The 26,995-nt window shown below is 52.5% G+C and overlaps 3 protein-coding genes and 1 pseudogene across 5 annotated transcripts; 2 read left to right on the forward strand and 2 right to left on the reverse strand.

Annotated features, from left to right (window-relative positions):
- Positions 1-1,863: 1,863 nt before the first annotated feature.
- On the forward strand, positions 1,864-15,935 carry LOC136102479 (thioredoxin-related transmembrane protein 1-like). Of its 3 annotated transcripts, none has more exons than XM_065839575.2 (3): positions 1,864-2,078; positions 2,208-2,323; positions 12,960-15,935. In XM_065839575.2, exons 1-3 carry the CDS (start codon positions 1,921-1,923, stop codon positions 13,142-13,144), a joined length of 459 nt encoding a protein of 152 aa, XP_065695647.2. In that variant the 5' UTR covers positions 1,864-1,920; the 3' UTR covers positions 13,145-15,935. The 3 variants fall into 3 exon arrangements, with proteins under 3 accessions (XP_065695647.2, XP_071665885.1, XP_071665886.1); XM_071809784.1 differs by lacking the exon at positions 12,960-15,935 and adding an exon at positions 7,201-11,445 and having other exon boundaries at positions 1,867-2,078; XM_071809785.1 differs by lacking the exon at positions 12,960-15,935 and adding an exon at positions 2,900-5,931 and having other exon boundaries at positions 1,867-2,078.
- On the reverse strand, positions 4,359-5,889 carry LOC136102317 (inositol 1,4,5-trisphosphate receptor-interacting protein-like 1; annotated as a pseudogene).
- Positions 8,136-9,620, reverse strand: LOC136102318 (inositol 1,4,5-trisphosphate receptor-interacting protein-like 1). The gene has a single exon (XM_065839296.2). The coding sequence runs from the start codon at positions 9,618-9,620 to the stop codon at positions 8,136-8,138; it is 1,485 nt and encodes a 494-aa protein (XP_065695368.1).
- Positions 15,936-20,337: 4,402 nt separating the features above from the next.
- Positions 20,338-22,086, forward strand: LOC136102561 (inositol 1,4,5-trisphosphate receptor-interacting protein-like 1). The gene has a single exon (XM_065839726.1). The coding sequence runs from the start codon at positions 20,338-20,340 to the stop codon at positions 22,084-22,086; it is 1,749 nt and encodes a 582-aa protein (XP_065695798.1).
- Positions 22,087-26,995: the final 4,909 nt, after the last annotated feature.

Here is a 26,995-nt window from a genome sequence, read left to right on the forward strand (position 1 = left end):
AGTAAAATAATAACATTGATGATAGCAAAATAAGCCAATGAGATGTTACTACTGCAACTTGTAACCAATAGTAAAAAGACACATGAATTGGTAAAACTGTATAAGAATGCACTTGTGGCAATAAATGGTATCTACTTGCGTCTCAGAAGAACTTGGCCTTGTCGTTTGTCCATCTCAACCACGGCACAGGTGAAATTCAGATGGACATTACAAAGAAGTTCTTCCCTAAGTGAGTGGTTGGTGGCTGGAACTGGCTCCCCAGGGAAGGGGTCACGGCACCAGGGCTGTCCGAGTTCAAGGAGTTGTGCAAGGACCTCGGGGTTGAAACTGGTGATCCTTATGGGTCCCTTCCTACTTGAGATATTCTATGATTCTGTGATAATAGCTGGAGAGCCATGCAAAGCTGGGAAGTTTCCTGGTAAGGCAAGGTGCAGGGTGGCAGAACAGTTTCCGAAAAGACAGGTCTGCTGGCAGACCAGGGCAAGAGTGAATGAATAAATACGTAAAGGGTGTAAGGAACGTTTAACAAAGAACTGTTGCTTTTACATAACTGAGGACCTGGCGCCTGACCCCATCTGGGGGGAAGGACAGAGAGACATCATACTATGAATCTTTAATATAAAATACAGTCTCTTCCCAGTATATATACTGATACCTGTATGCATACTGATGCCAGTATTTAGAAGTTAATTTAGGGGGAAGGGTAGCCAAAGTACCAGGAATCCATATTTTAAATAGATTGATAAGGGGAAGGGCATCGGGGTAGTCTGTAAACCCTGAAGCATCCAATCATTGGGGAACAGGGGAAGGAAATCGTGACCGGGATTTTGGGGGGGATATAAGCAGGGGCTTTTTGCCTATTATGTGTGCCTACCATTAGGTAGAACACCTGGTGTTGCAATATCGTTATTAACAAAAATTGCTTTGCTGAGAGATCCTGCCTGAGCCTTTTATATTTGCAAAATAATTGTTTCCTACAAGGGTGAGAGTCAGGAGGATGGAGCCAGGCTCTTCTTGGTGACAACCAACGATAGGACAAGGGGCAATGGGTACAAACTGGAACACGGGAGGTTCCACTTAAATATGAGAAGAAACTTGTTCACAGTGTAGGGGAAAGGGACCTGGGGGTCCTGCTGGACAGCAGGGTGACCATGAGCCAGCACTGTGCCCTTGTGGCCAGGAAGGCCAATGGTACCTGGGGTGGGTTAGAAGGGGGGGTGGTCAGTAGGTCAGAGAGGTTCTCCTGCCCCTCTGCTCTGCCCTGGGGAGACAACATCTGGAATATTGCATCCAGTTCTGCGACCCTCACTTCAAGCAGGACAGGGAACTGCTGGAGAGAGTCCAGCACAGAGCCATGAAGATGCTGAAGGCAGTGGAGCATCTCCTGTGTGAGGAAAGGCTGAGGGAGCTGGGGCTCTGGAGCTGGAGAAGAGGAGACTGAGTGGCCACCTCATTAATGTTTATAAATATGTAAAGGTTGAGTATCAGGAGGATGGAGCCAGACTCCTATCACTGACAACCAATGACAGGACAAGAGGCAATGGGTACAAACTGGAACACAGGAGGTTTCACTTAAATATGAGGAGAAACTTCTTCTCAGTGAGGGTGCCAGAGCCTGGCCCAGGCTGCCCAGGGAGGTTGTGGAGTCTCCTTCTCTGCAGACATTCAAACCCACCTGGACACCTTCCTGTGTAACCTCATCTGGGTGTTCCTGCTCTTGCGGGGGGATTGCACTGGATGAGCTTCCCAGGTCCCGTTCAGTCCCCTAATTTCTGTGACTCGTGGGGGGGGGGAGGGGGGTATTCTCAGTGCTCTTTCTGCGCATGCGCCGGGGCGTTGAGAGGCGTTGAGAGGCGTTGTCAGGCGTTGTCAGGCGTTGCGGGGCGGTGCCAGCGGGAAGGCGGAAGCGCGCGGGTCACGATGGGGCGGGCGGTGCGCGCTGCCCTCTGCTCTGGTCTGCTCTGCTGCTTTTTGGCGCTGGCGGCCGGTTCGGCCGCGCTGGGCAAGCGGAGCCTCGTGAAGCTGCTGTCGGACGGCATGTGGCAGGAGCTGCTGCAGGGCGAGTGGATGGTGGAGTTGTGAGTCGGGACGGGGTCGTCCGCGCTGCCGGGGAGTGGGCGGGCGGGGCGGGGCGGCCCGCGGCGGCCCGCTCTGAGGTGGCGGGGACCGAGCGGTGCCCGTTGGTGACAGACCTGCGCTGCCCGCAGCTACGCCCCGTGGTGTCCCGCCTGCCAGAGCCTGCAGCCCGAGTGGGAGAAGTTTGCCGAGTGGGGCGAGGACCTGGAAGTGAACGTTGCCAAGGTGGATGTCATGGAGCAGCCGGGTGAGAGTCCGGCCGGGCCTCCCGTCACCTCGCGGGGGACGTTCGGTGTATGTGCCCTTAGAAGAGAGATTGAATCAGTAGGACAAGTAAAGATCTTTTCCTGATGTCGTCTGAAGGCAGATTGTTCCCCTCACACCAAGAAAGCCCTTGAGGTGCTGGAGCGAGTTGAGAGGAGGGAACGAAGCTGGGGAAGGGGCTGGAGCACAAATGTGATGGGAGCGGCTGAGGGACCTGGGGGGTTCAGCTGGAGAACAGGAGCTGAAGGGGGACCTTCTGATCTCTGAACTGCCTGGAAGGAGCTTGGAGCTGGGGGGAGGTGTTGGTCTCTTCTCTGAAGGAACAGGCACCAGGATGAGAGGAAATGGCCTCAAGTTGCACCGGGGAGGTTGGGTTGGATCTTGGGAACAATTTCTTCCCAGAAAGGGCTGTCGGGCATTGGAACAGGTGCCGTTCTCAGGGACTTGGGTTAGTGCCAGTGTTGGTTTAATGGCTGGACTCAATGATATTGAGGGTCTTTTCCAGCCAGAATGGTTCTATGATTCCGTATCGACTAAGCAGTCTCGTCTTTCTCGGTAGGATGTGGAAGAGCAAGACAGGCCACTGGCTTAAGCGATGGGGTGGCTGGTTGCTGCTTTTGAGTTTGCCTTTGAGACGGCAGTGGTGGATCCAGGATCTAATCACCCACCTGTATGCAGGCGCCCTGAGCAGTGACTCTGCTCCCTCCCAGGAAGGCATCAGTGAGTTATAGCAGGGTACACATGACATACACAGGGAATTTAAGGTTGTATTCTGATTAGCGTCACAGATTTAAATTGAGAGAAAGTCCATTGATCTGCAAAGCGTTACTCTTGGTGCAACCACAGTCAGAATTCCATGTGATATACCCACTCCTTTCCAAACTGCATGCATGAACACACATGCACATATTTGCAACGTGGGCTCCCAGGACTTGGCCTGCATACGGCTACCAAGGAAGCCACTCCAGGCTCCCCATGGCACAAATGAACTGTGCGCAGCAATGGTGGGTGACAAATTATTCCCATTCCACCAATAGAGGAGCATGGACTCAGGGAAGCCCGAGTTACAGAACCAGAGAGACCAGAACCCACTGCATCAAGTCTTCTGCAAAATGCTCCCTGAATCTATCGCAGCTGAACAGTCAGCACCCTATGCCCGCGATGCCCACAAAAGTGACGCAAACACTCACAACGTGACGGTTATTCAAACACAGCTTTTATTGGAAACTTTGCACATGGTAAAGATCCCAGAAGAAATGGAACGGACACTGTCGAAGAGAGAGGGCAGTTGCTGTCCGGGTGGTAACAGAGTCCCTGTCACAAGCGTCCTCGCGACGGCCTCTTCAGCTGCATCGGGTCCCACTCCCCAGGATGCGCTTTTGCTGTGCAGGAAATGTGCGGCACCAGTTCCCACTGCCAACTGATCAGTGTGTTTCCAGTGTCCAGCTTGCTTGGTTCTGTGGCACCAGCTCCCTGGGGAGTGTCTGGGGTGGGCAGAGTGTCCCCCAGACCCCAGAGGACAGACACATAGAGGCACATGGAGCGGTGCCTCTCGCTTGGTCCCCGGCCCGCCAGAGCTCCCAGCGGAGTATCCAGGTCAATGTGAAATCACCACCACAGCCCTGACAGTGAGAGGGGAAGGCAGGGTGAAAATCCTCTTTGTCATCACCGACGGCTGCACTGGAGAGATCATCGAGAGGGGAACGCTGCCAGTCTTGGCGAAGGGCCTTTCCCTTTCCCTTTCCTTTCCGTGCCCTGCATTCTCCTCTCGTTTTTCTTCCTGGAAGATATGGTTGCCTGCCAGTAGCTGTGACCTGTGCAAGCACAGCTCTGTGCAGGGTGACCTCTTTCAGCGTCCTTGGAGAAGCAGTCTCTGAAGCTGACTTCGCAGCTCCTCAGACTCAAGCTGTGCGTGCTCATGGGCGTCACAATTCTGTGCCAGGTGCTGGAAGAGATTGAGCAGTTCAGCTATTTGCAATTCCAGGGGCAAGATGGTCTCCTCAGGCATGTCCTCATTGCTAATGAAGAAGTGGTTCAGTTGTTTCTTCTGCAGGCAGCTCTGCGGGTCCTGCAGGATGTCGTTCAGCCGTTCCCAGAAATGCCTCCTGGGCCAGTCTGGCAGGGGTATAGTGTTCAGCAGGTGCATCGCAACTGTCTTCAAGGTATAGGTGGAAATGTCTCTGCCCAGCGGGCTGCGGGCACAGAGCTGCAGGCATCTGAGGTGGTAGGAGTCCGTGGAGAACCAGTTTATGAAGCCAACATTGCAACACCAAAATCAAGCCATGCCTCCTCATGGGCTTTAGGATCGTGCTCCAGGTGCTGGATGAGATTGAGCGGTTTAGCCGTTTGCAGTTCCTGGGGCAAGATGATCTCTTCAGACACGTTATCATTGCCGATGAAGAAGCGGTTGAGGCCTTTCTTGTTCAGGCACCTCTGCAGGTACAGCATGATGTCCTCCACTCGCTCCATGAAAATGTCCTTGTGCCAGCATGACAGGGGTATAATGGTCAGCAGGTGCATCACAACGGTCTTCAGTGTATAGGTGGAAATGTCTCTGCCCAGCAGGCTGCTGACACAGAGCTGCAGGCATCTGAGGTGGCAGGTGTCAGGCTCTGCCTGGATGGCGATATGACTGAAGAACTTCATCTCTGCCACAGCATAGGTCTCTGGCCACATCGTGCTAGGCGTGTAGGCAGCCTCTGTATACTGGCTGCTCAGGAAGATGTCCAAGTCACCTTCTTGCACCCCAAACATCAACTCAATTTAGAACCTTTTCTCCCACCCTTGTGTCAGCACCTGGAATTTGCAGGAGCGGTCAGAAGGCAGCACCATTAGGTGGTGTGTGGCTGACTCAGGCAGATCCTTCCAGAAGCACCTCACCATCTTCTGGAACCAGTGAGCAGTTTTCTGCACATCTAGGTAGGAGTCAGTGCAGAGGTCATCTAGGATGTTGGGGCCCTCCTTCCCACTCTTCTCCTCCTTGGGGTCGTGGAGGAAGCAACGTGTCTCTCCTGCCGGCTGCTCTATCTCACAGGTACACACCAACTCCACACGGATGCGAAAGTTCCTCATTGGCCACACGGGGCCCGGCTCGAGATGGAAGATGTGTCCACGGGGGGGGCCTCAGAGACACAAGCAGGTGGTGGGTGCCCACCTTGATGGCTCTTTGCACCACAGTGTACCAAGTATTGCAGAACTCATAGTTGCAGAGATCGATGAATTTTTGCACCAGGTTCTTCACAGCTTCGCAGTCTCTGTCCCGGTTCTGAACTGTCTCTGTATGTGATCCTCAAAAACTTTCCTGGTTCATTTGCGTCATCATTCTCTTCTTGGTGTTCCTCCTCCATGTTCTTACCGGAGCTCTCCTCTTCTCTCTCTGGCTCACGGCTCCGTTTCCTTGAGCCACCAGCAGAGCCCAAAGAGCAGGACCAGGACTCCAGCACGCTACTCCATGCCCTCGCGTGTCTCCTCATCCAGCTCATAGCCGACCAACTGCACATTTAGGGTAAGAATTCGCCAGAGTCCGAAGACAATGTCCAAGAGAGCCATGGCCTGCAGGAGAAGGGAGAGAAAGGGCTCAGTGGGGCTGTGCGAGAGGGAGGGGGCTGGCGGTGGGGGGAGCGAGACCGGGGGCCGCACGGAGCTGGGGGCAGGTAGGAGCGGGGCTGAGGCAGCTGGGAGGCAGCAAGGGCTGCCCCAGCCCCAGCCCCGGCGGCGGAGGCTCCGTGCCCTGGCCAAGGTGCTTTGGCGAGCGGCCGGGCCCTCCATTAGTCGTAAATGAGTTGGCTGCTTTGTCGGTTTCAGGCACCTTTATCATAGCTCCATACGCAAGGCCTGCTGACTGCCTCAGGATTTCAGAAACTAATAGCACCTGTAGTTGCCGTATGCCAATTGGTGTCTCTTCCAAAAGTTGGGGGATACCTGCCCCTTTCACCGAACCCCGTTGTTCCATCCTAAATGATCTATAGCTGTCACATGGCATAGGTCTAATTTTGCTTGAGTCTTTCATGGTTTCTATCTGATCTCGGGGCAACACATACACATACTCCTTCTCCTTTTAACTTTTCAAGAGAATGCTGCTACCCTCATCCAAGCGACCAGATAACGCGGACTTGAGCAGTGCTGGAGAATCATTAGTAATAAGGGCGTTTAGAACTGTGCACATTTTCTTTTTTGATTCCAAATCTAGCCCAGAAGAGCCACCCCCCTCCACTGTCTCTGCCTCTTCCCATTGCTCTTTTAATCTGAGTCTCTAGCAACAAGTGCCATGTCGTTAACGGTTCAGTTGTTTCCTTGGATCTTTGGTAGTGCTTTGCCCCATAATATTGTCCTTTGCAAAGTCACTTTCAGAAGGATAAGACCCTGTATTGTCTGCATAAAATTGACATTTGGAGTGCCTCCTTGACACTACGTCAGGGGAAATTCAGATGGCACATTACAAAGAAGTTCTTTCCTAAGTGAGTGGTTGGTGGTTGGAACTGGCTCCCCAGGGAAGGGGTCACGGCACCAAGGCTGTCCGAGTTCAAGGAGTGTCTGGAGGACAATCTTAGTTATATGGTTTAATTGTAGCTGGTCCTGCGAGGACCTGGGGGTTGGAATTGGTGATCCTTATGGGTCCCTTCCAACTCAAGATATTCTATGATTCTATGATAATAACTGGAAAGCCATGCAAGGCCAGGATGTTTCCTGGTAAGGCAAGGTGCAGGGTGGCAGAACAGTTCCCAAAAAGGCAGCTCTGCTGGCTGACCAGGGCAAGAGTGAATGAATTCTTAATCTTGCCCTGCCCGGGCATGTAGCTCTTGCTTTACGGACTAAGCTCCCTTAGCTCAACACACACAAGTTTTCCCACTTACCCTTCAGATTCTTTCCACTGTGCCACTGGAGGAAAGGGCTTGAGCAGCTGTGTGATGCCAAGCTGCCTGCTGCGATGAACCTGCAAAACCTGGGAAGCCAAAGCCAAGTGAGCCATGAAACCAGAGCCTGCCACATCAGCTCTTCTGCAAAAGGTTCCCTAATTCTGCGGCAGCTCAACAGCGTATTGGCTTTGTGCGGCAAGGTCTTAGTTGCCAGGGATTACAGGCGTATCTTCTGTGAGAGCCTGCAACCTATGCCTGTGTTCCCCAAGAAAGTGATGCACAGACACTCCCGGATTCGGCATTTGTTCAAACACAACTTTTATTGGCAACTCTGCACTAAGTAAATCTCCCAGAAGGAACGGACTGTCTCAAAGTCAGGGGTACAGTCACTGTCTGGTTGGTAACAGAGTCCCTGTCACAAGCCTCCTCGCGACGGCCTCTTCAGCTGCATCAGGTCCCACTCCCCAGTGTGTGCTTTTGCTGGGCAGGAAAATTTCCCGCTGCCCACTTATCAGCGTGTTCCCCATGTCCAGCGTGCTCAGTTCTGTGGCAACAGTTCCCCGGGGAGTGTCTGGGGTGGGCAGAGTGTCCCCCAGGCCCCAGAGGACACGCAGAGGCACATGGAGCAGTGCCTCTCGCTTGGTCCCTGCCCCGCCAGAGCTCCCAGCAAGACTATCTGGGCCAATGTGAAATTGCCACCATGGCCCTGACAGTGAGAGGGGAAAGCAGGGTGAAAATCTTCTTTGTCATCACCGGCTGCTGCGCTGGGGAGACCATTGAGAGAGGAACGCTGCCAGTCTTGGTGGAGGGCTGCTGTGCAGGGTGTTCCCTTTCCGTTCCGTGCCCTGCGTTCTCCTGTCTTTTTGCTTCCTGGAAGACACGGTCGTCTGCCAGCAGCTGTGACCTCCGCAAACACAGCTCTCTGCAGGAAGACCTCTTTCAGCTTTCATACAGCAAGAGTCCCCAAAGCTCACTAAGCACACACTCAAAATCAAGGCGTGCACTCTCATAGTCCAGGAGCTGGCAGAGGTTGAACGGTTCAGCCGTTCGCACGTCCAGGGGCAAGTTGATCTCCTCAGGCACGTTCTCATTGCCGATGAAGAAGTGGTTGATGCATCTCTCCAGCAGGCCGCTCTCCACGTGCTGCACGATGTGCTCCATCCGCACCAGGAAATTAGACTTCTCCCAGCGTAACAGGGGCAAAATGGTGGTCAGCTGGTGCATCACAACTGTCTTCACGATATAGATGTAAAAGTCTCTGCCCTGCAGGTAGTGGGCGCAGAGCTTCAGGCATCTGAGGTGGCAGGTGTCACGCTGTGCCCGGCTGGCAATATGCCTGAAGAACTTCATCTCTGCCACAGCGTAGCTCTCTGGCCACAAGGTCCTTGGGGTGTAGGGAGCCTCTACACACTGGTTGCTCAGGAAGAGGTCTGAGTCGCCTTCCTGCACTCCAAACATCAACTCAATGAAGAACCTTTTCTGCCAGTCTTGTGTCAGCACCTGGAATTTGCAGGAGCGCTCCGAGTACACCTGCATTAGGCGGTGTGTGGCTGACTCAGGCAGATCCTTCCAGCAACGTCTCACCATCTCCTTGAACCATTCAGCAGTTTTCTGCACATCTAGGTAGGAGTCAGTGCAGAGGTCGTCTAGGATGTTGGGGCCCTCCTTCCTACTCTGCTCCTCCTCAGGGTGGTGGAGTAAGCAACGTGTCTCTCCTGCCGGCTGCTCCATCTCACAAGTACACACCAACTCCACGCGGATGCGGAAGTTCCTTATTGGCCATGAGGGGCATGGCTCCAGGTGGAAGATGTGTCCATGAGGGGGCTTCAGAGGCACAAGCAGGCAGTAGGGGTTGTCTTCATCATAGACACTCCAACCTTCGAAGGCGGTGCCCACCTCGATGGCTTTTTCCAACACAGGGTACCAAGTATTGGAGACGTCACGGTTGAAGAGATCGATAAATTTTTGCACCAGGTTCTTCACAGCCTGGCGATCTCTGTCCCGTTTCCGAACTCGCCTCTGTCTGGGATCCTCAGAATGCCTTCCTGGGTCATTTGCATCGTTATTCTCGTCTCCATGTTTCTGCTTCTCCACGTTGTTACCGGAGCTCTGCTCTTCTCTCTGTGACTCACGGCTCCATTTCCTGAGCCACCAGCAGAGCCCAAAGAGCAGGACCAGGACTCCAGCAACGGCCCAGCACTGCCAGTGCTGCAAGGCAGAGAGGAGCAGCGATGCCCAAGCAAAGACACTCTGCTCCTGGTTCATCTCCTCTACCTCCTGCCACAGCCGAGTCATCTCCCGGTTCAGCATCTCCGCACGCTGCTCCATGCGCTCGCGCGTCTCCTCATCCAGCTCATAGCCGACTGACTGCACATTTAGGGTAAGAATTCGCCAAAGTCCGAAGACAATGTCCAAGAGAGCCATGGTCTGCAGGAGAAGGGAGAGAAGGGGCTCAGTGGGGGTGGGCAGGAGGGAGGGGGCTGGTGCTGAGGGGAGCAGAGCCGGGGGCTGCAGGGAGCTGGGGACAGGTAGGAGCTGGGCCGAGGCAGCTGGGAGGCAGCAAGGGCTGCCCCGGCCCTGGTGGCGGTGGCTCCGTGCCCTGGCCAAGGTGCTCCCGCGAGTGGCCAGGCCCTCCATGCAGGGTGAGAACCCACCCTCGGGAGCTGTGTTTCTGCCCTGGCCCCATCCAGCCCAGCCTCCCCCCGCCTGTGCACTCACCGCTGGCCCAGTCCGGACTGGGGCAGCGCTGCTGCTGGCGCCCCTGATAACTGCCCCGTGGGGACTCGTCCCCTGTGATGTCACAGGTGCCAGAGCATGTCACAGGAACGCCCGCCAGCCCTGCCCGTCCGGCCCACTCACAGCTGCCCCACTGTCCCGGTGAAGGCTGGGACAGAGTTCATGTCCTTCATGGGCCCTTGCGTGGTGCTTCACGCTGGGTTTGTTATCCTCTGGCTGCCCATGGTAATCTCATAATTTTGAACCTAGAATAGAATCATAGAATCATTTCAGTTGGAAAACACCTTCAGGATTATTGAATCAAACTATTACCTAACCTAACTCTAGCACTAAACTATGTCCCTAAGAACCTCGTCTAAACGCCTTTTAAACCCCTGCTGGGATGGTGACTCTACCACTGTCTTGCGCAGCCTGTTCCAATTCCTGACAACCTCTTCCATGAAAAATTTTTATTAATATCCAATCTAAACTCACCTGGTGCAACTGGAGGCCACTTCATCTTGTCCTTTCACTTGCTACTGGGGAGAACAGACCAACACCCTCCATTCTACAACCTCCTTTCAGGTAGTTGTAGACAGTGATAAGGTCTCCCCTCAGCCTCCTTTTCTCCAGGCTAAACAGCCCCATTTCCCTCAGCTGCTCCCCATTAGACTTGTGCTCCAGGCTCCTCAGCAGCCTCGTCACCTCCTCCGCACTGTCTCCAGTACCTCAATATCCTTCTTATGTTGAGGGGCCCAAAACTGAACACAGGATTCAAGGTCGGGCCGCACCAGTGCCCAGCACAGTGGCACAATCACTTCTCTAGTCCTGCTGGCCACACTATTCCTGATACAAGCTAGGATGGCCTTTCTGGCCAGCTGAGCACATGCTGGCTCATGTTCAGCTTGCTCTCAATCAGCACCCCCAGATCCCGCTCTGCCAGGCACTTTACAGCCACTCTTTCCCGAGTCCATAGCGCTGCCTGGGGTTGCTGTGACCCAAGCGCAGGATCCAGCACTTGGCCTTGTTGAACCTCATACAATTGGCCTCAGCCCAACGATCCAGCCAGTCCAGATTCCTCTGAATGGCCTTCTTACCCTCCAGCAGATCAACACTCCCACCCAATTTGCTGTCGTCTGCAAACTTACTAAGGGTGCTCTCAGTCCCTTCAGCCAGATCATGGGTTCTGGCAAGTAAAGTGGGGACATTTTGGGTCTGCGCAGTTTAAGCCTGGATTGCAAAACTTAGGCAGAGATTGGCCTCAATCCATGGGTGCGAGTAGGGGGTGGAGAAGCATAAAAGAAGATTCGTGACTGGACATTGTTGAGATTTCCCCACCAAAGGATCCCTGATCATGACGGAGGACCAGCAGGACTCTTCTTACGGGATCTGAGACCAGAGGGATGCCTCTGGGACTCGTCTGGTGGTAGCAAATCCTTCTCCCCCTTTTTCTTTTGCTTTTTCTCTACATTTCTCTATCGTGTGCCGCTTTACGGGCAATATAATAAAGTAACACCGTTTGATTGAATTATAACCCCTTGGCGTTTTGTTTGCCTTAATCTTGTGCTTCGAGATCAAGGCAGAGGATCCATCACCAGTCCATCACTGAATGGATCGTGACAGGAGATAATTGGGGTGTGACTACAGAGAACAATGAAAATCCACGGTGTGCGTGCATACACTCACCAGAAGCAAATCTAGATGCCTCCCACTCAAGGGTACCCAGAAGACATATTTACTTGGCTGGGTTAGGCAAGGACTCACTCAAGGGTATATCCAGCAGAGAAAAACAACCACTCACCCAAGTGAGGAGGTGAGGGGCTCTCAGTCCTGGGAGGTCTCTCTAGACAGTGTCGCAATCTAATGGAAGGTTCCAGTTAAGAGACTGAGGATGCTCTGCATGCTCTGAGAAGGCCACTCAAAGGGGTTTTTTGATGGGGACCCCATTTTATAACCTGGTGAGATCTGGCTGTGGTCATTACAACATGGTCCAGAAGCTTTGTAGCTTCTCTGGGAACCTCCTTTGTTGAGGACCCTGTCAATAGGCAAAGGGTCCCACCCCTCCTGCCCCCCCCAGCCAGGGGAGGTGAAGTCACCTTGCCCCCAGGTGTGGGTAGGACATGACTGCCAGCACCATCCTAGGCGTGTATGTGGGCACAGGCACAGTGGGGCACAAAAGGGCACAGTAAGTCCCGAAGAGCCATCAAGGTCCTATTGAAGTCTCTGGATCTCCTCAGGGGATGTGCAACTGCCACAAGGAAGCTGTGAACTGCAATGAGGTCACCCCTCAGCTTCTCTTCTCCAGGCAGAACAAGCCAAGGGAGCTCAGCCGCTCCTCACAAGTCTTGCCCTCAAGGCCTTGCACCATCCTGGTCACCCTCCTCTGGACACACCCTAAGTTGGATGTCCTGCTTATCGTGTGGTGCCCAGAACCGCACACAGTGCTCCAGGTGGGGCCGCACCAGCGCAGTGTGGAGCGGAACAACCTCCTCCCTCACCCAGCTGGCGATGCCGTGCTTGGTGTGCCCTGGACCATGGTTGGCCCTTTGGGCTGCCAGGACACACTGCTGACTCATCTTCAAGCTTGCCCGGTGCAGAGTCAGGGGTTGGCCTAGATGGTCCCCGTGCGCCCCTTCCAACCCCAGGTTGGACCAGATGATCTGTGTTGTCCCTTCCAAACTGGTCTTCTGGCCCCTCCCCAAACGGTTTCTCTCCAAACACGGCCCATGGGGGTTTTGCGCCCGTGAGATGTGTCCCCCGTCACCCCCCATTCTGCGCTGCCCCCTCATAGCCCCTCTGCCTGAGGACCCCCGGGGCACCTGCACCCCCCAAATTGCCCATGGTCTCCCCGTCTCAGCCTGTCCTCCCCACCCACTCACTTCTCTGAAGCCCAGCCCCACGGCAGCTGTTTTCCCTGGGAGGATATATTTCTGTTTCTATATATTTATGCATATATTTATATAGAATTAGATATATGTTTCTATTTATATATATGATACTTATAGGGAGATAGATATATGTGTATTTTTAATATATGTATTTTTTAAGATATGCAGATGGAGCACCCGAGGGTTCAAACGGACCGACGGGAAAAAGAAAGAGAACTCGAGAAAGAGCTAGAAAAGGCGACAGAAGGAAAGCCGCGCCGAGTGTGGAAATGGCCCCGAGCTTCCAGGAGTGGGCGGAGAGAATGCGAACGGAGATGCAAAGCGGGCCAATCAGAGAAAGCTTGAGGGGCGGAGCGGAGCACAGCGCGGGACAAACAGGGAGGGGTGATGATAGGCGGAGAGAATGGAAATCGACGTGCACAGCTGGCCAATCAGATTGCAGAGAGGGAAGAGAAGGGGCGGGACACGGGGAAGGGGTGTCTCGAGGACTTCCCCATGCGCATGCACAAAAATGGGGTTCCAGTGTACTATTTGCGCGCACTGTTGCCTCCGAGCCCCTGGTGAGTGCCCGGCCCGGCCCGCTCCGCTCCGCTCCGCTGCGCTCCGCTCTGCACCGCACCGCACCGCACCGTCTCAGAGAGTCGGGTCCAGCAGCCGTGTTTTTGGGGAAAATACGCGTAAATTGCGCGGTCCTCACTCCAGTGCGTCCCGAGGAGAGTTCGTGGGGGCGGAGCGCGGGGAGGAGCAGCCAATGGGATGCGCGGTGGGGTGGAAAGCAGCCAATCAGGGCGCACCGGCTCCTTCCAGTGCCAATAACTGCATCCCGCGTGTCCGTGGGGTCTCGGGGGGCACCGGGGACAGGACTGGAGGCTGCGGAGTGCTCGGTACAGGCGGCTCCAGGGGGTCTGGAGGCAGCCCCCGCGGAGGTCACAGTATCACTGTATGTTTGGGATTGGAAGGGACCTCGAAAGCTCATCCAGTTCAGTTCCCCCCCCAGAGCAGGAATGCCTAGGTGAGGTCACACAAGAACATGTCCAGGCGGGTTTGAATGTCTCTAGGGAAGGAGACTCCACAACCTCCCTGGGCAGCCTGGGCCAGGCTCTGTCACCCTCACTGAGAAGAAGTTTCTTCTCAAGTTTAAGTGCAACCTCTGGTGTTCCAGCTTGATCCCATTACCCCTTGTCCTATCATTGTTTGCCACCAAGAAGAGCCTGGCTCCATCCTTATGGCACTCACCCTTTATATATTTATAAACATTAATAAGGCGACCCCTCAGCCTCCTCTTCTCCAAACTAAAGAGCCCCAGCTCCCTCAGCCTTTCTTCATAAGGGAGATGCTCCACTCCCTTCAGCATCTTTGTTGCGCTGGACTCTCTCCAGCAGTTCCCTGTCCTTCTTGAACTGAGGGCCCCAGAACTGGACACAATATTCCAGATGGGGTCTCACCAGGGCGGAGTAGAGGGGAAGGAGAACCTCTCTTGATCTACTAACCACCCCCCTTGTAATACACCCCAGGATGCCATTGGCCTTCCTGGCCACAAGGGCACAGTGCTGGCTCATGGTCATCCTGTTGTCCACCAGGACCCCCGGTTCCCTTTCCCCTACACTGCTCTTTAATATGTAATTTCCCAAACTATACTGGAACCTGGGGTTGTTCCTGCCCAGATGCAGGACTCTACACTTTCCCTTGTTAAATTCCATCAGGTTATCCCCCGCCCAACTCTCCAGCCTGTCCAGGTCCCGCTGGATGGCAGCACAGCCTTCTGGCGTGTCAGCCACTCCTCTCAGCTTAGTGTCATCAGCAAACTTGCTGATAGTGCACTCAATTCCCTTGTCTAAATCGTTAATGAATATATTGAATAATATTGGCCCCAGTACTGACCCCTGAGGCATTCCACTAGATACTGGCCTCCAACTGGACTCCGCACCATTGACCACCACTCTCTGGCTTCTCTCCTTAAGCCAGTTTGCAGCCCACCTCAGTCCTCTATTGTCCAGAGCACACCTGCTCAACTTAGCTGTGAAGCTGCCGTGAGAGACTGTGTTAAAGGCTTTACTGAAGTCAAGGTAGACCACATCCACCGCTCTGCCATCATCCATCCACCTTGTTACATTCTCATAAAAGGCTATGAAGTTGGTCAAGCATGACTTACCCTTGGTAAAGCCATGCTGACTGCCCCTAATGACCCTCTTATCCTTGATATGCCTTGAGATGGCATCAAGGACAAGCTGTTCCGTTACTTTCCCAGGGACAGAGGTGAGGCTGACCGGTCTATAATTACCCGGCTCTTCCGTCTTGCCCTTTTTGAAGACTGGAGTGACATTTGCTTTCCTCCAATCCTCGGGCACCTCTCCCGTTTCCCAAGACTTGGCAAAGATGATGGAGAGCGGTCCAGCAATGACTTCAGCCAGCTCCCTCAGCACCTGCGGATGCATCCCATCTGGACCCATGGATTTATGGATGTCCAGACTATTTAATTGCTCCCTAACCCAGTCCTCATCGACTAAAGCAAACTCCTCCATTGACGTGGCTTCATCTGGGGTCTCAGGGGTACCGGGCTCCCCAGGACAGCCTCTAGCAGAGTAGACAGAGACAAAGAAGGCATTCAGTAATTCTGCCTTCTCTGTATCTTCTGCCACCAGGGCACCCATCCCATTCATCAGTGGGGCTACATTGCCTCTGGTATTAGTTTTATCTGCTATGTATTTGAAAAAGTTCTTTTTGCTGTCCCCGGAGCTGGCAGAGGAGCAGTGTTATAGGTTGCATAACTGAAGTAAATTTGTGAATCAAACCGAGAATATGTTAGTAGTTGATGATTCACTGAGTTGTGTAAATGTTAAACCGCCATAGTTTGCCATATTCTGTTTTTGTAAGTTTTGGCGGGAAAGATGTTGTGTGCCTATGGCGGGGGGGAATGTGCTTTGCTGTGCGGGGAAGACATTGACAGCATAGCAACCCATCTGACCACTCAGGAAGAAGATCTGGGCCGTGTATTTAAAGATTGTACATAAACACTTTTCTTCTGTAACCAATTCGCGTGCCTTTGGGTGGAGCAGTGACTCCCCGGCCGCCCAGCACTGTTTTGCTCCTTTATCTTTAATAAAAGTTATTCTAAATTTCTTTGAGTTGTATTTGACTATTACAGCAGGAGGCGACAGCCGTCGGGGGCAGCTGCCAGGCGTGTCCCCAGCTTACCAGAGCTCCCCTGAGCCTCCTCCCGCGGCCCCGCTCGCCCCGTGCAGCCGCCCTCAGCTCCGGCAGTTCCTGCGAACCCGTCCCGTGTCCCTGGGCCGCTCCCGAGTGCCATTGTGAAGGCGGCAAGCCGGCCCTTGGCGTGTCTCTGATGGCCCCCGCGGAACGAGCCGGCTCAGACAGAGGTGAGCTACAGGGCTAACAGCCATTGCTTCTTCTCTCCCTCTCTCAGGTGCCACGCTGAGGATGTGGCCGTTTGCTCCCTCCCCGGGGATGCCGTCGACTGCACCCACCTCCAGCTGGTGAGGCTCATCTTGCAGCTCGTCGTGAAAATGGACAGGGGAGCACGTCCCATCTGTGGACAGGGGCTGCCATGGCTGGAGCCGGAGGGGTTGGAGAGAAATAAAGAGGAAGGAATCCAGGGCGGTTGGCCTGATGTCTGCTTCCTGCCTTGGGCAAGAGAGAGAGCCCCTCTGTCTGGGTGGCAAAGGGTCCCTCTGCGTGGCCTGCAGCGGGCTGGACCGCCAACATGCGCGGCAGGGTCCGTGCGTGTATCCTGATGCATGGGACGGCTTGTGTGACACACAAGCCGGCGAGGCTCCGTGTCCGTGAAGTTTGTCTCGTGGGAGCTCTGGCACCCCAACATGTTCTCCTAGGAGGAGGATGGCTGTGCACCTGGAGTTATAGAAGGGGAAGGGAAGAGAGAAGGAGACAGGAGCATCTGAGCTGTTAGAAGTCTCCCGGCAGCACCAAGAGTGAGAGCCGCTGGGAGTTCCTGGCCCTCGGGGCCTCGTCCCTGTCTTGTGCATCCTGGCGCCTCCCTGCCCCTCTGCCTCCTTTTTCCCCAAGCTTTCTCTGGCTCGTTCTTTTCCTCTCTGTGTCTGTACCTGCTGCTCTGTCTCCCCACCTTCCTGTCTTTCTCTTTCCTTCCTCCCTTCCCTCACCTTCTCTCTCTATACCTTTGTCGTTCTCAGAGTTTCTGGCTTTTTTCGCTCTGTATGGCAGTTTTCCCATCCTCATTCCTGTTCTGAGCCTTCGTGCTGCTCCTTGCCCCCACCTCCCTTTTTTTCTCTATTTTTTTTTCCTGTCCTCCATCTGTCTGCAGGGCGCCCAATTCCTCTTTTTCTTCCTCCAACCCCCTGTGCTTCTTGCAGTCTCTCTCTCTCTGTCATTGTTTTTGCCTGTTGCTCTCTCTCTCTTGCTTCCCGTTGATAAGAGGAACAAAAATCTTTTAGAAACCCCTCTGCATAACGTAGCAAGACTAGGCCTAATGGAACAGAAACCTAACAGAGAAAAAATAGCTCTATAGAGACTGGAGGTGAGGCAAAGCGGGATGTCCTTGGCTTGCAAGCTGGGAAAATGGAACGTTCCGCTAAATGGCGAAAGAGCTACTTGAGTAGCAGCACAAAATGACAATATGCATGCTCAAGAAATGAGGTCAAGAAGCCGACACCGAGGCAGGGGGGCACCAGGCTGCAAGGACACTGGGGACCACTAGAGACCCTTGATGAAGACTCTGGAATACCAAAGATGGACTGCCAGCAAAGGGTGGGGTCATGAAAATAATGTGCATTTAATGCATTAGCTAAACGGTAGAAACAAATGACTATGCAATAGCTATATGTAATAAATACCAAGAAGTGCGAATCACATGCACGTTCAATTACAGGAGCAATCCTCTGGGCGTCCGACGGGCTGTATTGCAATTGCCTGGTTTTTAACACTTTCAAAACAGTGTCAAAGAGTCTTTTTTGCCGACTTTTTGGTATCAGCTTCCCGTTGTCTCTTGCTGTATCCCCGTGTCCCGCTCCCTGCCTGTAGTCGTGTTCCTCTCCGTCCTGTTGACCATGCCAGGTTTTTTCCTCCATTTCCTCCCCGCTGCTGCTGCAGTGATTTTCTTCTTTCTCTGCCCTATTCCTTGGTGCTCTTTTGGTCTCTTTTCCTGTCTCTGCTGCTATTTTCTCTGTCTTGTTTTTTCAGAAGCATATCCCTTTTTTCTGCCTTGCTTCTGAACAGAAGCTACCAAGTTAATGTATACTGTGATTAAGTTATAGAAGATGTACCCATCATTAACCAATTGCCATGAGGTAAATGCTTTCTGACCACCTGCCCAATGAGGGGATATTTTTCACGTTTTAGATTCTTCTGCATGACAAGAGGGAGACAGAAGATTAAGTAACACATTGTTTAGAAGCTGAGGGCTTAGTGGATATTTAACTAATAATTAAGAGATGTATTGTCAGTAAGAAACTAAACAATAATAGCTAACATCATCAAATATTTCCTACTATAGATGTATTGTATGTCAAACTTTTCCAAAAATTGTAATGCATATGTAAGAATTATGTGAATATAAGCAATGCAAGAGCATCCAGAGTTCCCCAGCACCAATAAAGTAAAGAGTGTTGCTTAGCAGTATTATTGACTCTGCTGTTGTGTTTATTTCTCCGTTTCAGTTGGTGAGCCAGCCAGAGGACCCGCTCTGTCCGGCTGCAGGACCCGTTGGGTCAAGGACTCTCTTGGCGCGCCCTGGAGATGTCTCTGGAGAGACTCCTCATCTCAGTCGGATCGCTGCAGGGACAGACAAGGAGCTCTGGTAAGAAGTCTTTCTTTTCTGAAAGCTGGGACCAGTCATGTCCTTGTAAACTATCCATAAGTCGTGATACAGAGTTCAGGCAGCGTAGTGTATACGGGGTTGCTAGCACCTTAAAGGTATACTGTAGATGCTGTGGAATTGTTTGTGTGGACAGCTTTTGGTATTGGTTGTTCCATTACTCTGTTGTGGTGTAAAGGTGGCTCTGTATATAGCTGTAAAGCATACTGTAGTTTTGTTTAATTCTTGGATATACCTTGGTTTCCACTATGCACTTAAATGCAAAAAACTACAGCAGAAGCTGCCGTGGCTTCTATCTTGTAAGGAGTGTGAGTGTTGTGAACCCATCTATGGTGCAAAGTGTCCTAATTGTAGTGCTGAGTGTTAGATAGATTTGAGCTGTGTACCTGAATTGTTTTGTTTTGGAGAGAGTGGGATAAACTCGGAGTACAAATTGTGAGGGTTGTATGCGGCAGGTAGCTTTTAGTATTATCTGTGGAGTATTGATGTAAGTATGAGGGTAGAAAGGCTCTAGAGAGAGATCTGGACTGGCTAGATCTATGGGCCAAGGCCAACTGTATGAGGTTCAACAAGGCCGAGTTCTGGGTCATCAACACTTGGGTCTTAACCACCTCATGTAACTCTACAGGCTCAGGAAAGAGTGGCTGGAAAGCTGCCCAGCAGAAAAGGACATTGACAGCTAGCTGAATGTGAGCCAGGAGCGTGCCCAGGTGGCTAAGAAGGTCAACAGCATCCTGGCTTGTGGCCAGCAGGACAAGGGAAGTAATCATCCCCCTGTACTCGGCACTGCTGAAGTCGCACCTTGAACCCTGGGATGGGTTTTGAGCCCCTCACTACAGGAAAGACCTGAGGTGCTGGAGCGAGTTCAAGAAGGGCAATGAGGCTGGTGAAGGGTCTGGAGCACAAGTGTGATGGAGAGCATCTGAGGGACCTGAGGGGCTTCAGCCTGGAGAAAAGGAGGCTGAGGGGAGACGTTATTGCTGTGTCCAACTGCCTGAAAGGAGGTTGTGGTGAGGTGGGGGTTGGTCTCTTTTGCCAGGTAACAAGTGATAGGAAGAGAGGAAATGGCCTCAGGTTTCTCCAGAGGAGGTTTAGATGGACTATTAGGAAAAAGTTCTACATTGAAAGGGTTATCAAGCATTCAAAGTAGATACCCAGGGAAGTGCTTGAGGCACCGTGGCTGGAGGTACCCAAAAGATGTGTAGACATGGCACTTTAGGGACATGGTTTAGTGGTGTCTTTGGCAGTGAGAGGCTTGCAGCTGGACTCAGTGAACTCAAGGGTCTTTTCCAACTTAAATTTTTCTATGATTGTGTGATCTAACTTGAAGCTTGCACTGGGCAGAGTCAGGTGGCCCAGATGGTCCACATAGGCCCCTTCCAACCACAGGATGTTCTATGATAATGAGATTGCCATGGGGAGGCAGAGGATAACAAACCCAACGTGAAGCACCATGCAAGGGCCCGTGAAGAACATGAACTCTGGCCCAGCCTTCACTGGGGCAGCGGGGCAGCTGTGAGTGGGCCGGACGGGCTGGTGGACCTGCCTGTGACATGCTCTGGCACCTGTGACATCACAGTGGACGAGTCCCCACGGGGCGGTTATCAGGGGCGCCAGCAGCAGCGCTGCCCCAGTCCGGACTGGGCCAGCGGTGAGTGCGCAGGTGGGGGGAAGCTGGGCTGGACGGGGCCGGGGCAGAAACGTGGCCCCTGGGGGTGGGTTCTCACCCTGCATGGAGGGCCCGGCCACTCGCGGGAGCACCTTGGCCAGGGCATGGAGCCGCGGCTGGGGCCGGGGCAGCCCTTGCTGCCTCCCAGCTGCCTCGGCCCCACTCCTACCTGACCCCAGCTCCCTGCGGCCCCCGGCCCTGCTCCCCTCAGCACCAGCCCCCTCCCTCCCGCCCAGCCCCACTGAGCCCCTTCTCTCCCTTCTCCTGCAGGCCATGGCTCTCTTGGACATTGTCTTCGGGATTTTGCAAATTCTTATCCACAGTGTGCAGTTGGTTGGTGAAGAACTGGATGAGGAGACACGCAGGCGTATGGAACTGCGTGCGGAGATGCTGCAACAGGAGACGACTCGGCTGTGGCAGGAGGAAGAGCAGATGAATCAGGAGCAATGGAGCCAGGAATCGAACGGCTTTACCTGGGCATTCCTGCTCCTCTCTGCCTTGCAGCACTGGCAGTTCTGGGTCATTGCTGGAGTCCTGTTCCTGCTCTTTGGGCTCTGCTGGTGGCTCAGGAAATGGAGCCGTGAGCCAGAGAGAGAAGAGCAGAGCTCCGACAGTGACGTGGAAGAGGAGGAACACGAAGAAGAGAATGACAGTTCAAATGAATCCGAAGAAGAGGATGATGATGCAAATGAGCCGGGAATGTTTTTTGAGGAGCACATCCAGTGGCCAGTTCAGCACCTGGACAGAGATTACCAGACTGTGAGGGACCTTATGGAAACCTTCATCCTTGTCTTTCGGTATCTCTTGTCAAATGCCTGTTTCCCAGTGCTGGAAAAGGCCATTGAGGTGGGCAGTGCCTTTGAAGGTTGGAGTCCCCGTGAGGAAGACATCACCTACCGCCTGCTTTTGCCCTTGAAGCCCCCCAGTGGACACCTCTTCCACCTCGAGCCGGGTCCTGTGTGGCTGATGAGGAACTTTCGCATCCGTGTGGAGTTGGTGTGTACCTGTGAGATGGTGCAGCCGGCAGGTCAGACACGTTGCTTCCTCCACGACCCTGAGCAGGAGCAGAGGAGGAATGCGGGCCCCACCATCCTAGAGGACCTCTGCACTGACTCCTACCTAGATGTGCAGAAAACTGCTCGCTATTTCCAGATGTTCTTGAGATGTTCCTGGAGGGCTCTGCCTATTTCAGCTGCACACCGCCTAACAGTGCTGCCCTCCGACCGCTCCTGCAAATTCTGTGTGACACAACGCCGGGGGAAAAGGATTTTAATTGAGTTCCTTTTTGGGGTGCAAGAAGGCGACTCTGACATCTTTGTGAGCAGCCAGTATACAGAGGCTGCCTACACCCCTAGCACGATGTGGCCAGAGAGCTATGCTGTGGCAGAGATGAAGTTCTTCAGGCATATTGCCAGCCAAACACTGCCTGACACCTGCCACCTCAGATGCCTGCAGATCTGCGTCCGCTGCCTGCTGGGCAGAGACATTTCCACCTACACACTGAAGACTGTTGTGATGCACGTGCTGACCACCATCCCCCTGTCAAACTGGCGCGGGAGGCATTTCTGGGAACGGCTGAACGACATCCTGCAGTACCTGCAGAGCTGCCTGGAGAAGAAACAACTGAACCACTTCTTCATCGGCAATGAGAACGTGCCTGAGGAGATCATCTTACCCCTGGAATTGCGAATGGCTGAACCGCTCAACCTCTTCCAGCACCTGGGGCAGGATCCTGACGCCCATGAGCATGCACAGCTTGAGTTTGAGGAGCTGGGAAATCGGGTTCGTAGAATGGTTGTCCACGGACGCTGAAAGAGGTCTTTCTGCACAGAACTGTGCTTGCGCAGGTCACAGCTGCTGGCAGGTGAATGTATCTTCCCGGAGGCAAAAAGAGAGGAGAATGCAGGGCAGGGAAAGGAAAGGGAACACCCTGCGCAGCAGCCCTCTACCAAAAGTGGCAGCGATCCCCTCCTGATGGTCTCTCCAGCACAGCCGGTGATGACAAAGAGGTTTGTCACCCTGCTTTCCCTTCTCGCTGGACACGAGGAACACGCTGATCAGTCTGTAGCGGGAACTGGTGCCCTTTCCTCCCCAGCAAAAGCACACGCTGGGGAGTGGGAAACAATGCAGCTGAAGAGGCCGTCGCGAGGAGGCTTGTGACAGGGACTCTGTTACCACCTGGACAGTGACTCCACCCCGACTTTGAGAGTGTCCATTCCTTCTGAGAGCTTTGTGCAGAGTTTCCAATCAAATTGTGTTTGAGCAAATGCTGCATCTGTGAGTGTCTGTGCGTCACTTTCTCGGGGAACGCTGGCATAGGGCGCAGCTTCTCACAGAAGACATCCCTGTAATCCCTGGCTACCAAAACCTTGCCACAGGAAGGCAATAAACTGCTGAGGTGCTGCAGAATCAGGGAGCATTTTGCAGAAGAGCTGATGTGGTGGGCTCTGGTTTCATGACTCACTTGGCTTTGGCTTCCCAGGTGTTGCGGGTTCATCCCAGCAGGCAGCTTGGCATCACACAGCTGCTCAAGCCCTTTCCTCCAGTGGCACAGTGGAGAGAATCTGAGGGGTAAGAATGGGAAAACTTGTGTGTGTTGAACTAAGACAGCTTACAAGGTAAAGTAAGAGCTACACGCCCGGGCGTAGCAAAATCAAGAATTCATTCACTCTTGCCCTGGTCTGCCGGAAGACCTGCATTTTCAGGAGTTGTTCTCCCTCCTTGCACCTTGCACTTTCAGGAAACATCCCGGCCTTGCATGGCTCTCTGGTTATGATCACAGAATCATAGAATATCTCGAGTTGGAAGGGACGCATAAGGATCATCAATTCCAACTCCCAGGTCCTCGTAGGACTACCTAAAATTAAACCATTTGTCTAAGAGCGTCATCCAGACACTCCTTGAGGTCCAACAGCCTCGGTGCTTTGACCCCTTCCCTGGGGAACCAGCTGCAGCTGCCCTCCACGCACTTAGGGAAGGACTTTTTGTAATGTCCCATCTGAATTTCCCCTGACGCAGCTTCATTCGATTTCCTCATATCCTATCACTCCTCATCAGAGAGAGGAGGAGGTCTGTACCTCCCCCTCCACTGCCCCCTTTGAGGAATGTCATGGAGGCACCCCAAAAGTCGGTCTAGGCAGAGAACAAGTTCTAAGCCACACTTTCTTGTAGCCAGAAATCAATAGCAAAGGGAGTGATCAGAGACAGGTTTTATACAAATGACTTAGCACTCCAACAACATCAAACACAGACTGGGATATGAACTGAGGAGATTATTGGGATGTGACAATGTTCAGCCACGGGGTGGTGTAAGAGTCGGTTTGAAGAACAGTATTTGCCTGAACATCACCATGAGGGACTTGTAGAACAGGTGGCCTGGTAGACGGAATTGGACAATGACTTGGAGAGGGGCCTGAGAAAAAGAATTGTGTTGCACAGGTCTGAAGAGGCCGTCGCAAGGAGGCTTGTGACGGGGACTCCGTTACCACCTGGACAGCAACTGCCCTCTCTCTTCGACAGTGTCCATTCCATTTCTTCTGTGAGTTTTACCACGTACAGAGTTTCCAATAAAAACTCTGTTTGAATAAACGTCGTGTTGCAAGTGTTTGCGTCACTTTTGTGGGGATCGCGGGCATAGGGTGCTGATGGCTCACCTGCCACAGATTCAGGGAGTATTTTGCGGAAGAGTTGTTGCAGTGGGTTCTGTTTTCTTTGTTTCTGTAACTTGGGGTTCCCTGGGTCCGTGCTCCTCTGTTGGTGGAATGGGAATAATTTGTTGCCCCCATTGCTGTGCAGAGTTCATTTGTGCCATGGGGAGCCTGGAGTGGCTTCCTTGGTAGCCGTATGCAGGTCAAGTCCTGGGAGCCCAACAGCATTGCCCCTGGGTGACCCTAGTGAAGTGGGTGTCACTCTGTCCAAGTGGAGACCCTTTGCAGAGGGGACAAGTGCCAAGACTGCAGAATGGGGTTCTGGCTGCTGTGGCCCCTCTGTGAGCACCAGGGTCATCCACCATACCCATGGCCTGCAAGCTCAGCTTCCCATAACTTTAACAAGGGAGACTTAAGCAAGGTTAAAGAAAGCTTTTGGGATGTCTCCAATTGAGACTTACACTTGTGTGGTCCGTACCATATTTATGAGAAGCAGTGGCCTGAGGGTAGCTTTGTGGTAGAAGAGGTGCACTCGTACCTCTGTTTACATGTCCAGTGGAAATCCAATGATGGTATAGGGGTGAAAATTTGTAAGCTCTTCCACAATTGTCCTGTCAGAAGAACTGTCTATGTTGGAGGGCTACAGAAGCCCAGGCTTCTCTCTGTTTCAGTTAGATGACAGAACTTGGCCAGTTCTTCCACGATGCATAAAGCTACTAGAACTTTCCTTAACTAATGATGGATCTTTAGAAAATGAAATTAAAATTTAGATGAGATGTTATCTTGGGATGTTTCATACCAGTGACTTTCACTCTGTGGCCTGACCTCTCCCCCAAAAAAGTTGGTTTTGCTGCACAATGACCATAACACTGCATTTACTGTGCATCTTGGCTGGTTCAGAGTTAAAGCACATTACGGTTTTGGTATATGAAGGCAAGAAGAGAAACATTACTTGAGGAAGATCTCTTGTGATATTGTTTTCATTCAAATACATCCATGATTTTCTTCTTTAGTGTTTTGCATCTGTCTGACTTCAAAGAGCAGTGTCTGAGTTACAGTTAATGACATTTGGTGATCTCTCCTCTTGAACCCGTTTTTTGTTTCTTGGGGCTTTGTCTCGTGTGTTCCTCTGAGCTTTTGATCCAGTGGAAAAGCTCACCTAGCAGGGTCATCTTGCCAAGTTCTGTTGGTCAAGGACGAGGCTGATAATCTGTGGGACAAAGAAGAATGAAAAGCACTGACTGAGACCATGAAGACAATGCAACCTGCTTAGCCCTCTGCATCCCAACAGATTGTTACCCCAAAGTCAGGCTTGCCAGTGACCCAGGTCAAAGCCCTTTCATCACATTAACAGGTTCCCATACTAAGAGGCTCCAGCTTTTCCAGACTCTTTGGCAAGTCCTCTGAGCTGCTTACCCTCCTGCAGTATCTTCTCAAAAAGTGGTATCCTGGATTGCATGTTCTCTTTTTTAATATATTCTGTAAAACTCCTGAGCCATTGACAACTCTGGTCACAGCACCATTATTAAAAACTTTTCTTGACCAATCTGTTTTCTCACTCCCAGAGGGTAACTGGAACGTATATCCATATGATACAGGATCTCCAACCCGGTTGTGTTCAGGCACAACTAAACATCCACTGTACAGCCCCTGGGTCGCAGCAGTGTCCCAGCCAGCTGCTGTCCAAGAGCATGTTGCAGAACCTACCTGGCAGCACCGGTACCTTGCTGTCAGTTTTCACTTTTCCCTGAGTCCCTTGGCTGTCACACTACAGAGACACGATTTCTCTCAGGAAAGGAATTAGTACGGTCCTGCCCTAATTCCCAGGAGTGCCGAGATGCCAAAGAAGCAGGGCTGCCAGGAGCAGACTGCATAAGAATGAGGGTTGTTGTCTGGTTTTCTGTGCAACTGTGATGGCCTTTAAATGTCAACAGTCCAAAGGCACAAGGGATGCTCATGTTGCAAGCTTACAACTGTAAGAAAAGCTCGCAATGAAATATGTGCTTCAGACAGTACACAGGCTCACCCATGCCTGGCACTATTCACTGATTAACAGCCAGGCCACAGTTGCCTGTGAGCCTGCAGACCATGCCATTGGCCCTGAATAAGCATGCCAAGAGGTGTGCCCAGGTACAGGGGTGGTTAAGGACAGCGTGATGTCTAGAGAGGTTCCCAGAGCTTATATTGTCCCTGTCTGTGTGCAGAAGTTGCTCTGGGGACAGTTGTTTCCAAGAGGTGGGTAACCTGGCTTGGTGACAGGCTGATGCCACAGCTCTACCGACGGGTAGCAGGATGACATCCATACACTGCACCATACCACGTCTTTCCAAAAATGAAGGTTGAGGGAGATCTAATTGATGTCTTCCACTACCCAGAGCCTGTCTTTTCTCAGAGGTGCACAGTGAAAGAATGTAAGGCACTGGTAACACATTACACCAAGGGAACTGTGCCGTGAGAGTAAGAAAACCCTTGAAGAGGCAGACAGAGAGGGTGGGGAATCTCCTTCTTTGTCAATGTTAAAAGTTCAGCTGCACAAAACCCAGAATGACATGTCCTTACTTTTGTGTTAGCCCTGTTTTGACTAGGGGGCTAGACTAAAGACCTGCAGAGGTCTCTCCCAACTCAAATTCTCTGTTACTCTGACTGTGACAGTGAGGATCAAATGGCCTTGGTGACCTTGTTATGTGGGTGAAAGACCTCATAGTGCAGATGTTTACATTGTTCTGGAGGCCTTCAGGTGTACCTACCAGTGTTGAAAGCATGGTCCAAAGATTGATGGAGTGGGCACTGCTGCTGATGGGGATAGTCTTTGATGATGACAACAGCAGAGATGAGCTTGTACAAAACTGTGTTACTTGAATACCTAATGTATATGATGAACAAAGAAAAAAACCAACAAAGATCCCCAGTTGGTGATGGCAGATATATCACTGAGAAAAAGGGAGGTGCTGTTTACAGTTGTTAACACTGTGGCCAGGAGTCACAGAATCACAGAATGCCAGGGATTGGAAGGGACCTGGAAAGCTCATCCAGTGCAATCCTCCCTCACCCAGATGAGGTTCCACAGGAAGGTG

Source organism: Patagioenas fasciata, chromosome 5 (genome assembly GCF_037038585.1).
Source record: "Patagioenas fasciata isolate bPatFas1 chromosome 5, bPatFas1.hap1, whole genome shotgun sequence".
Classification (NCBI taxonomy): Eukaryota; Metazoa; Chordata; class Aves; order Columbiformes; family Columbidae; genus Patagioenas; species Patagioenas fasciata.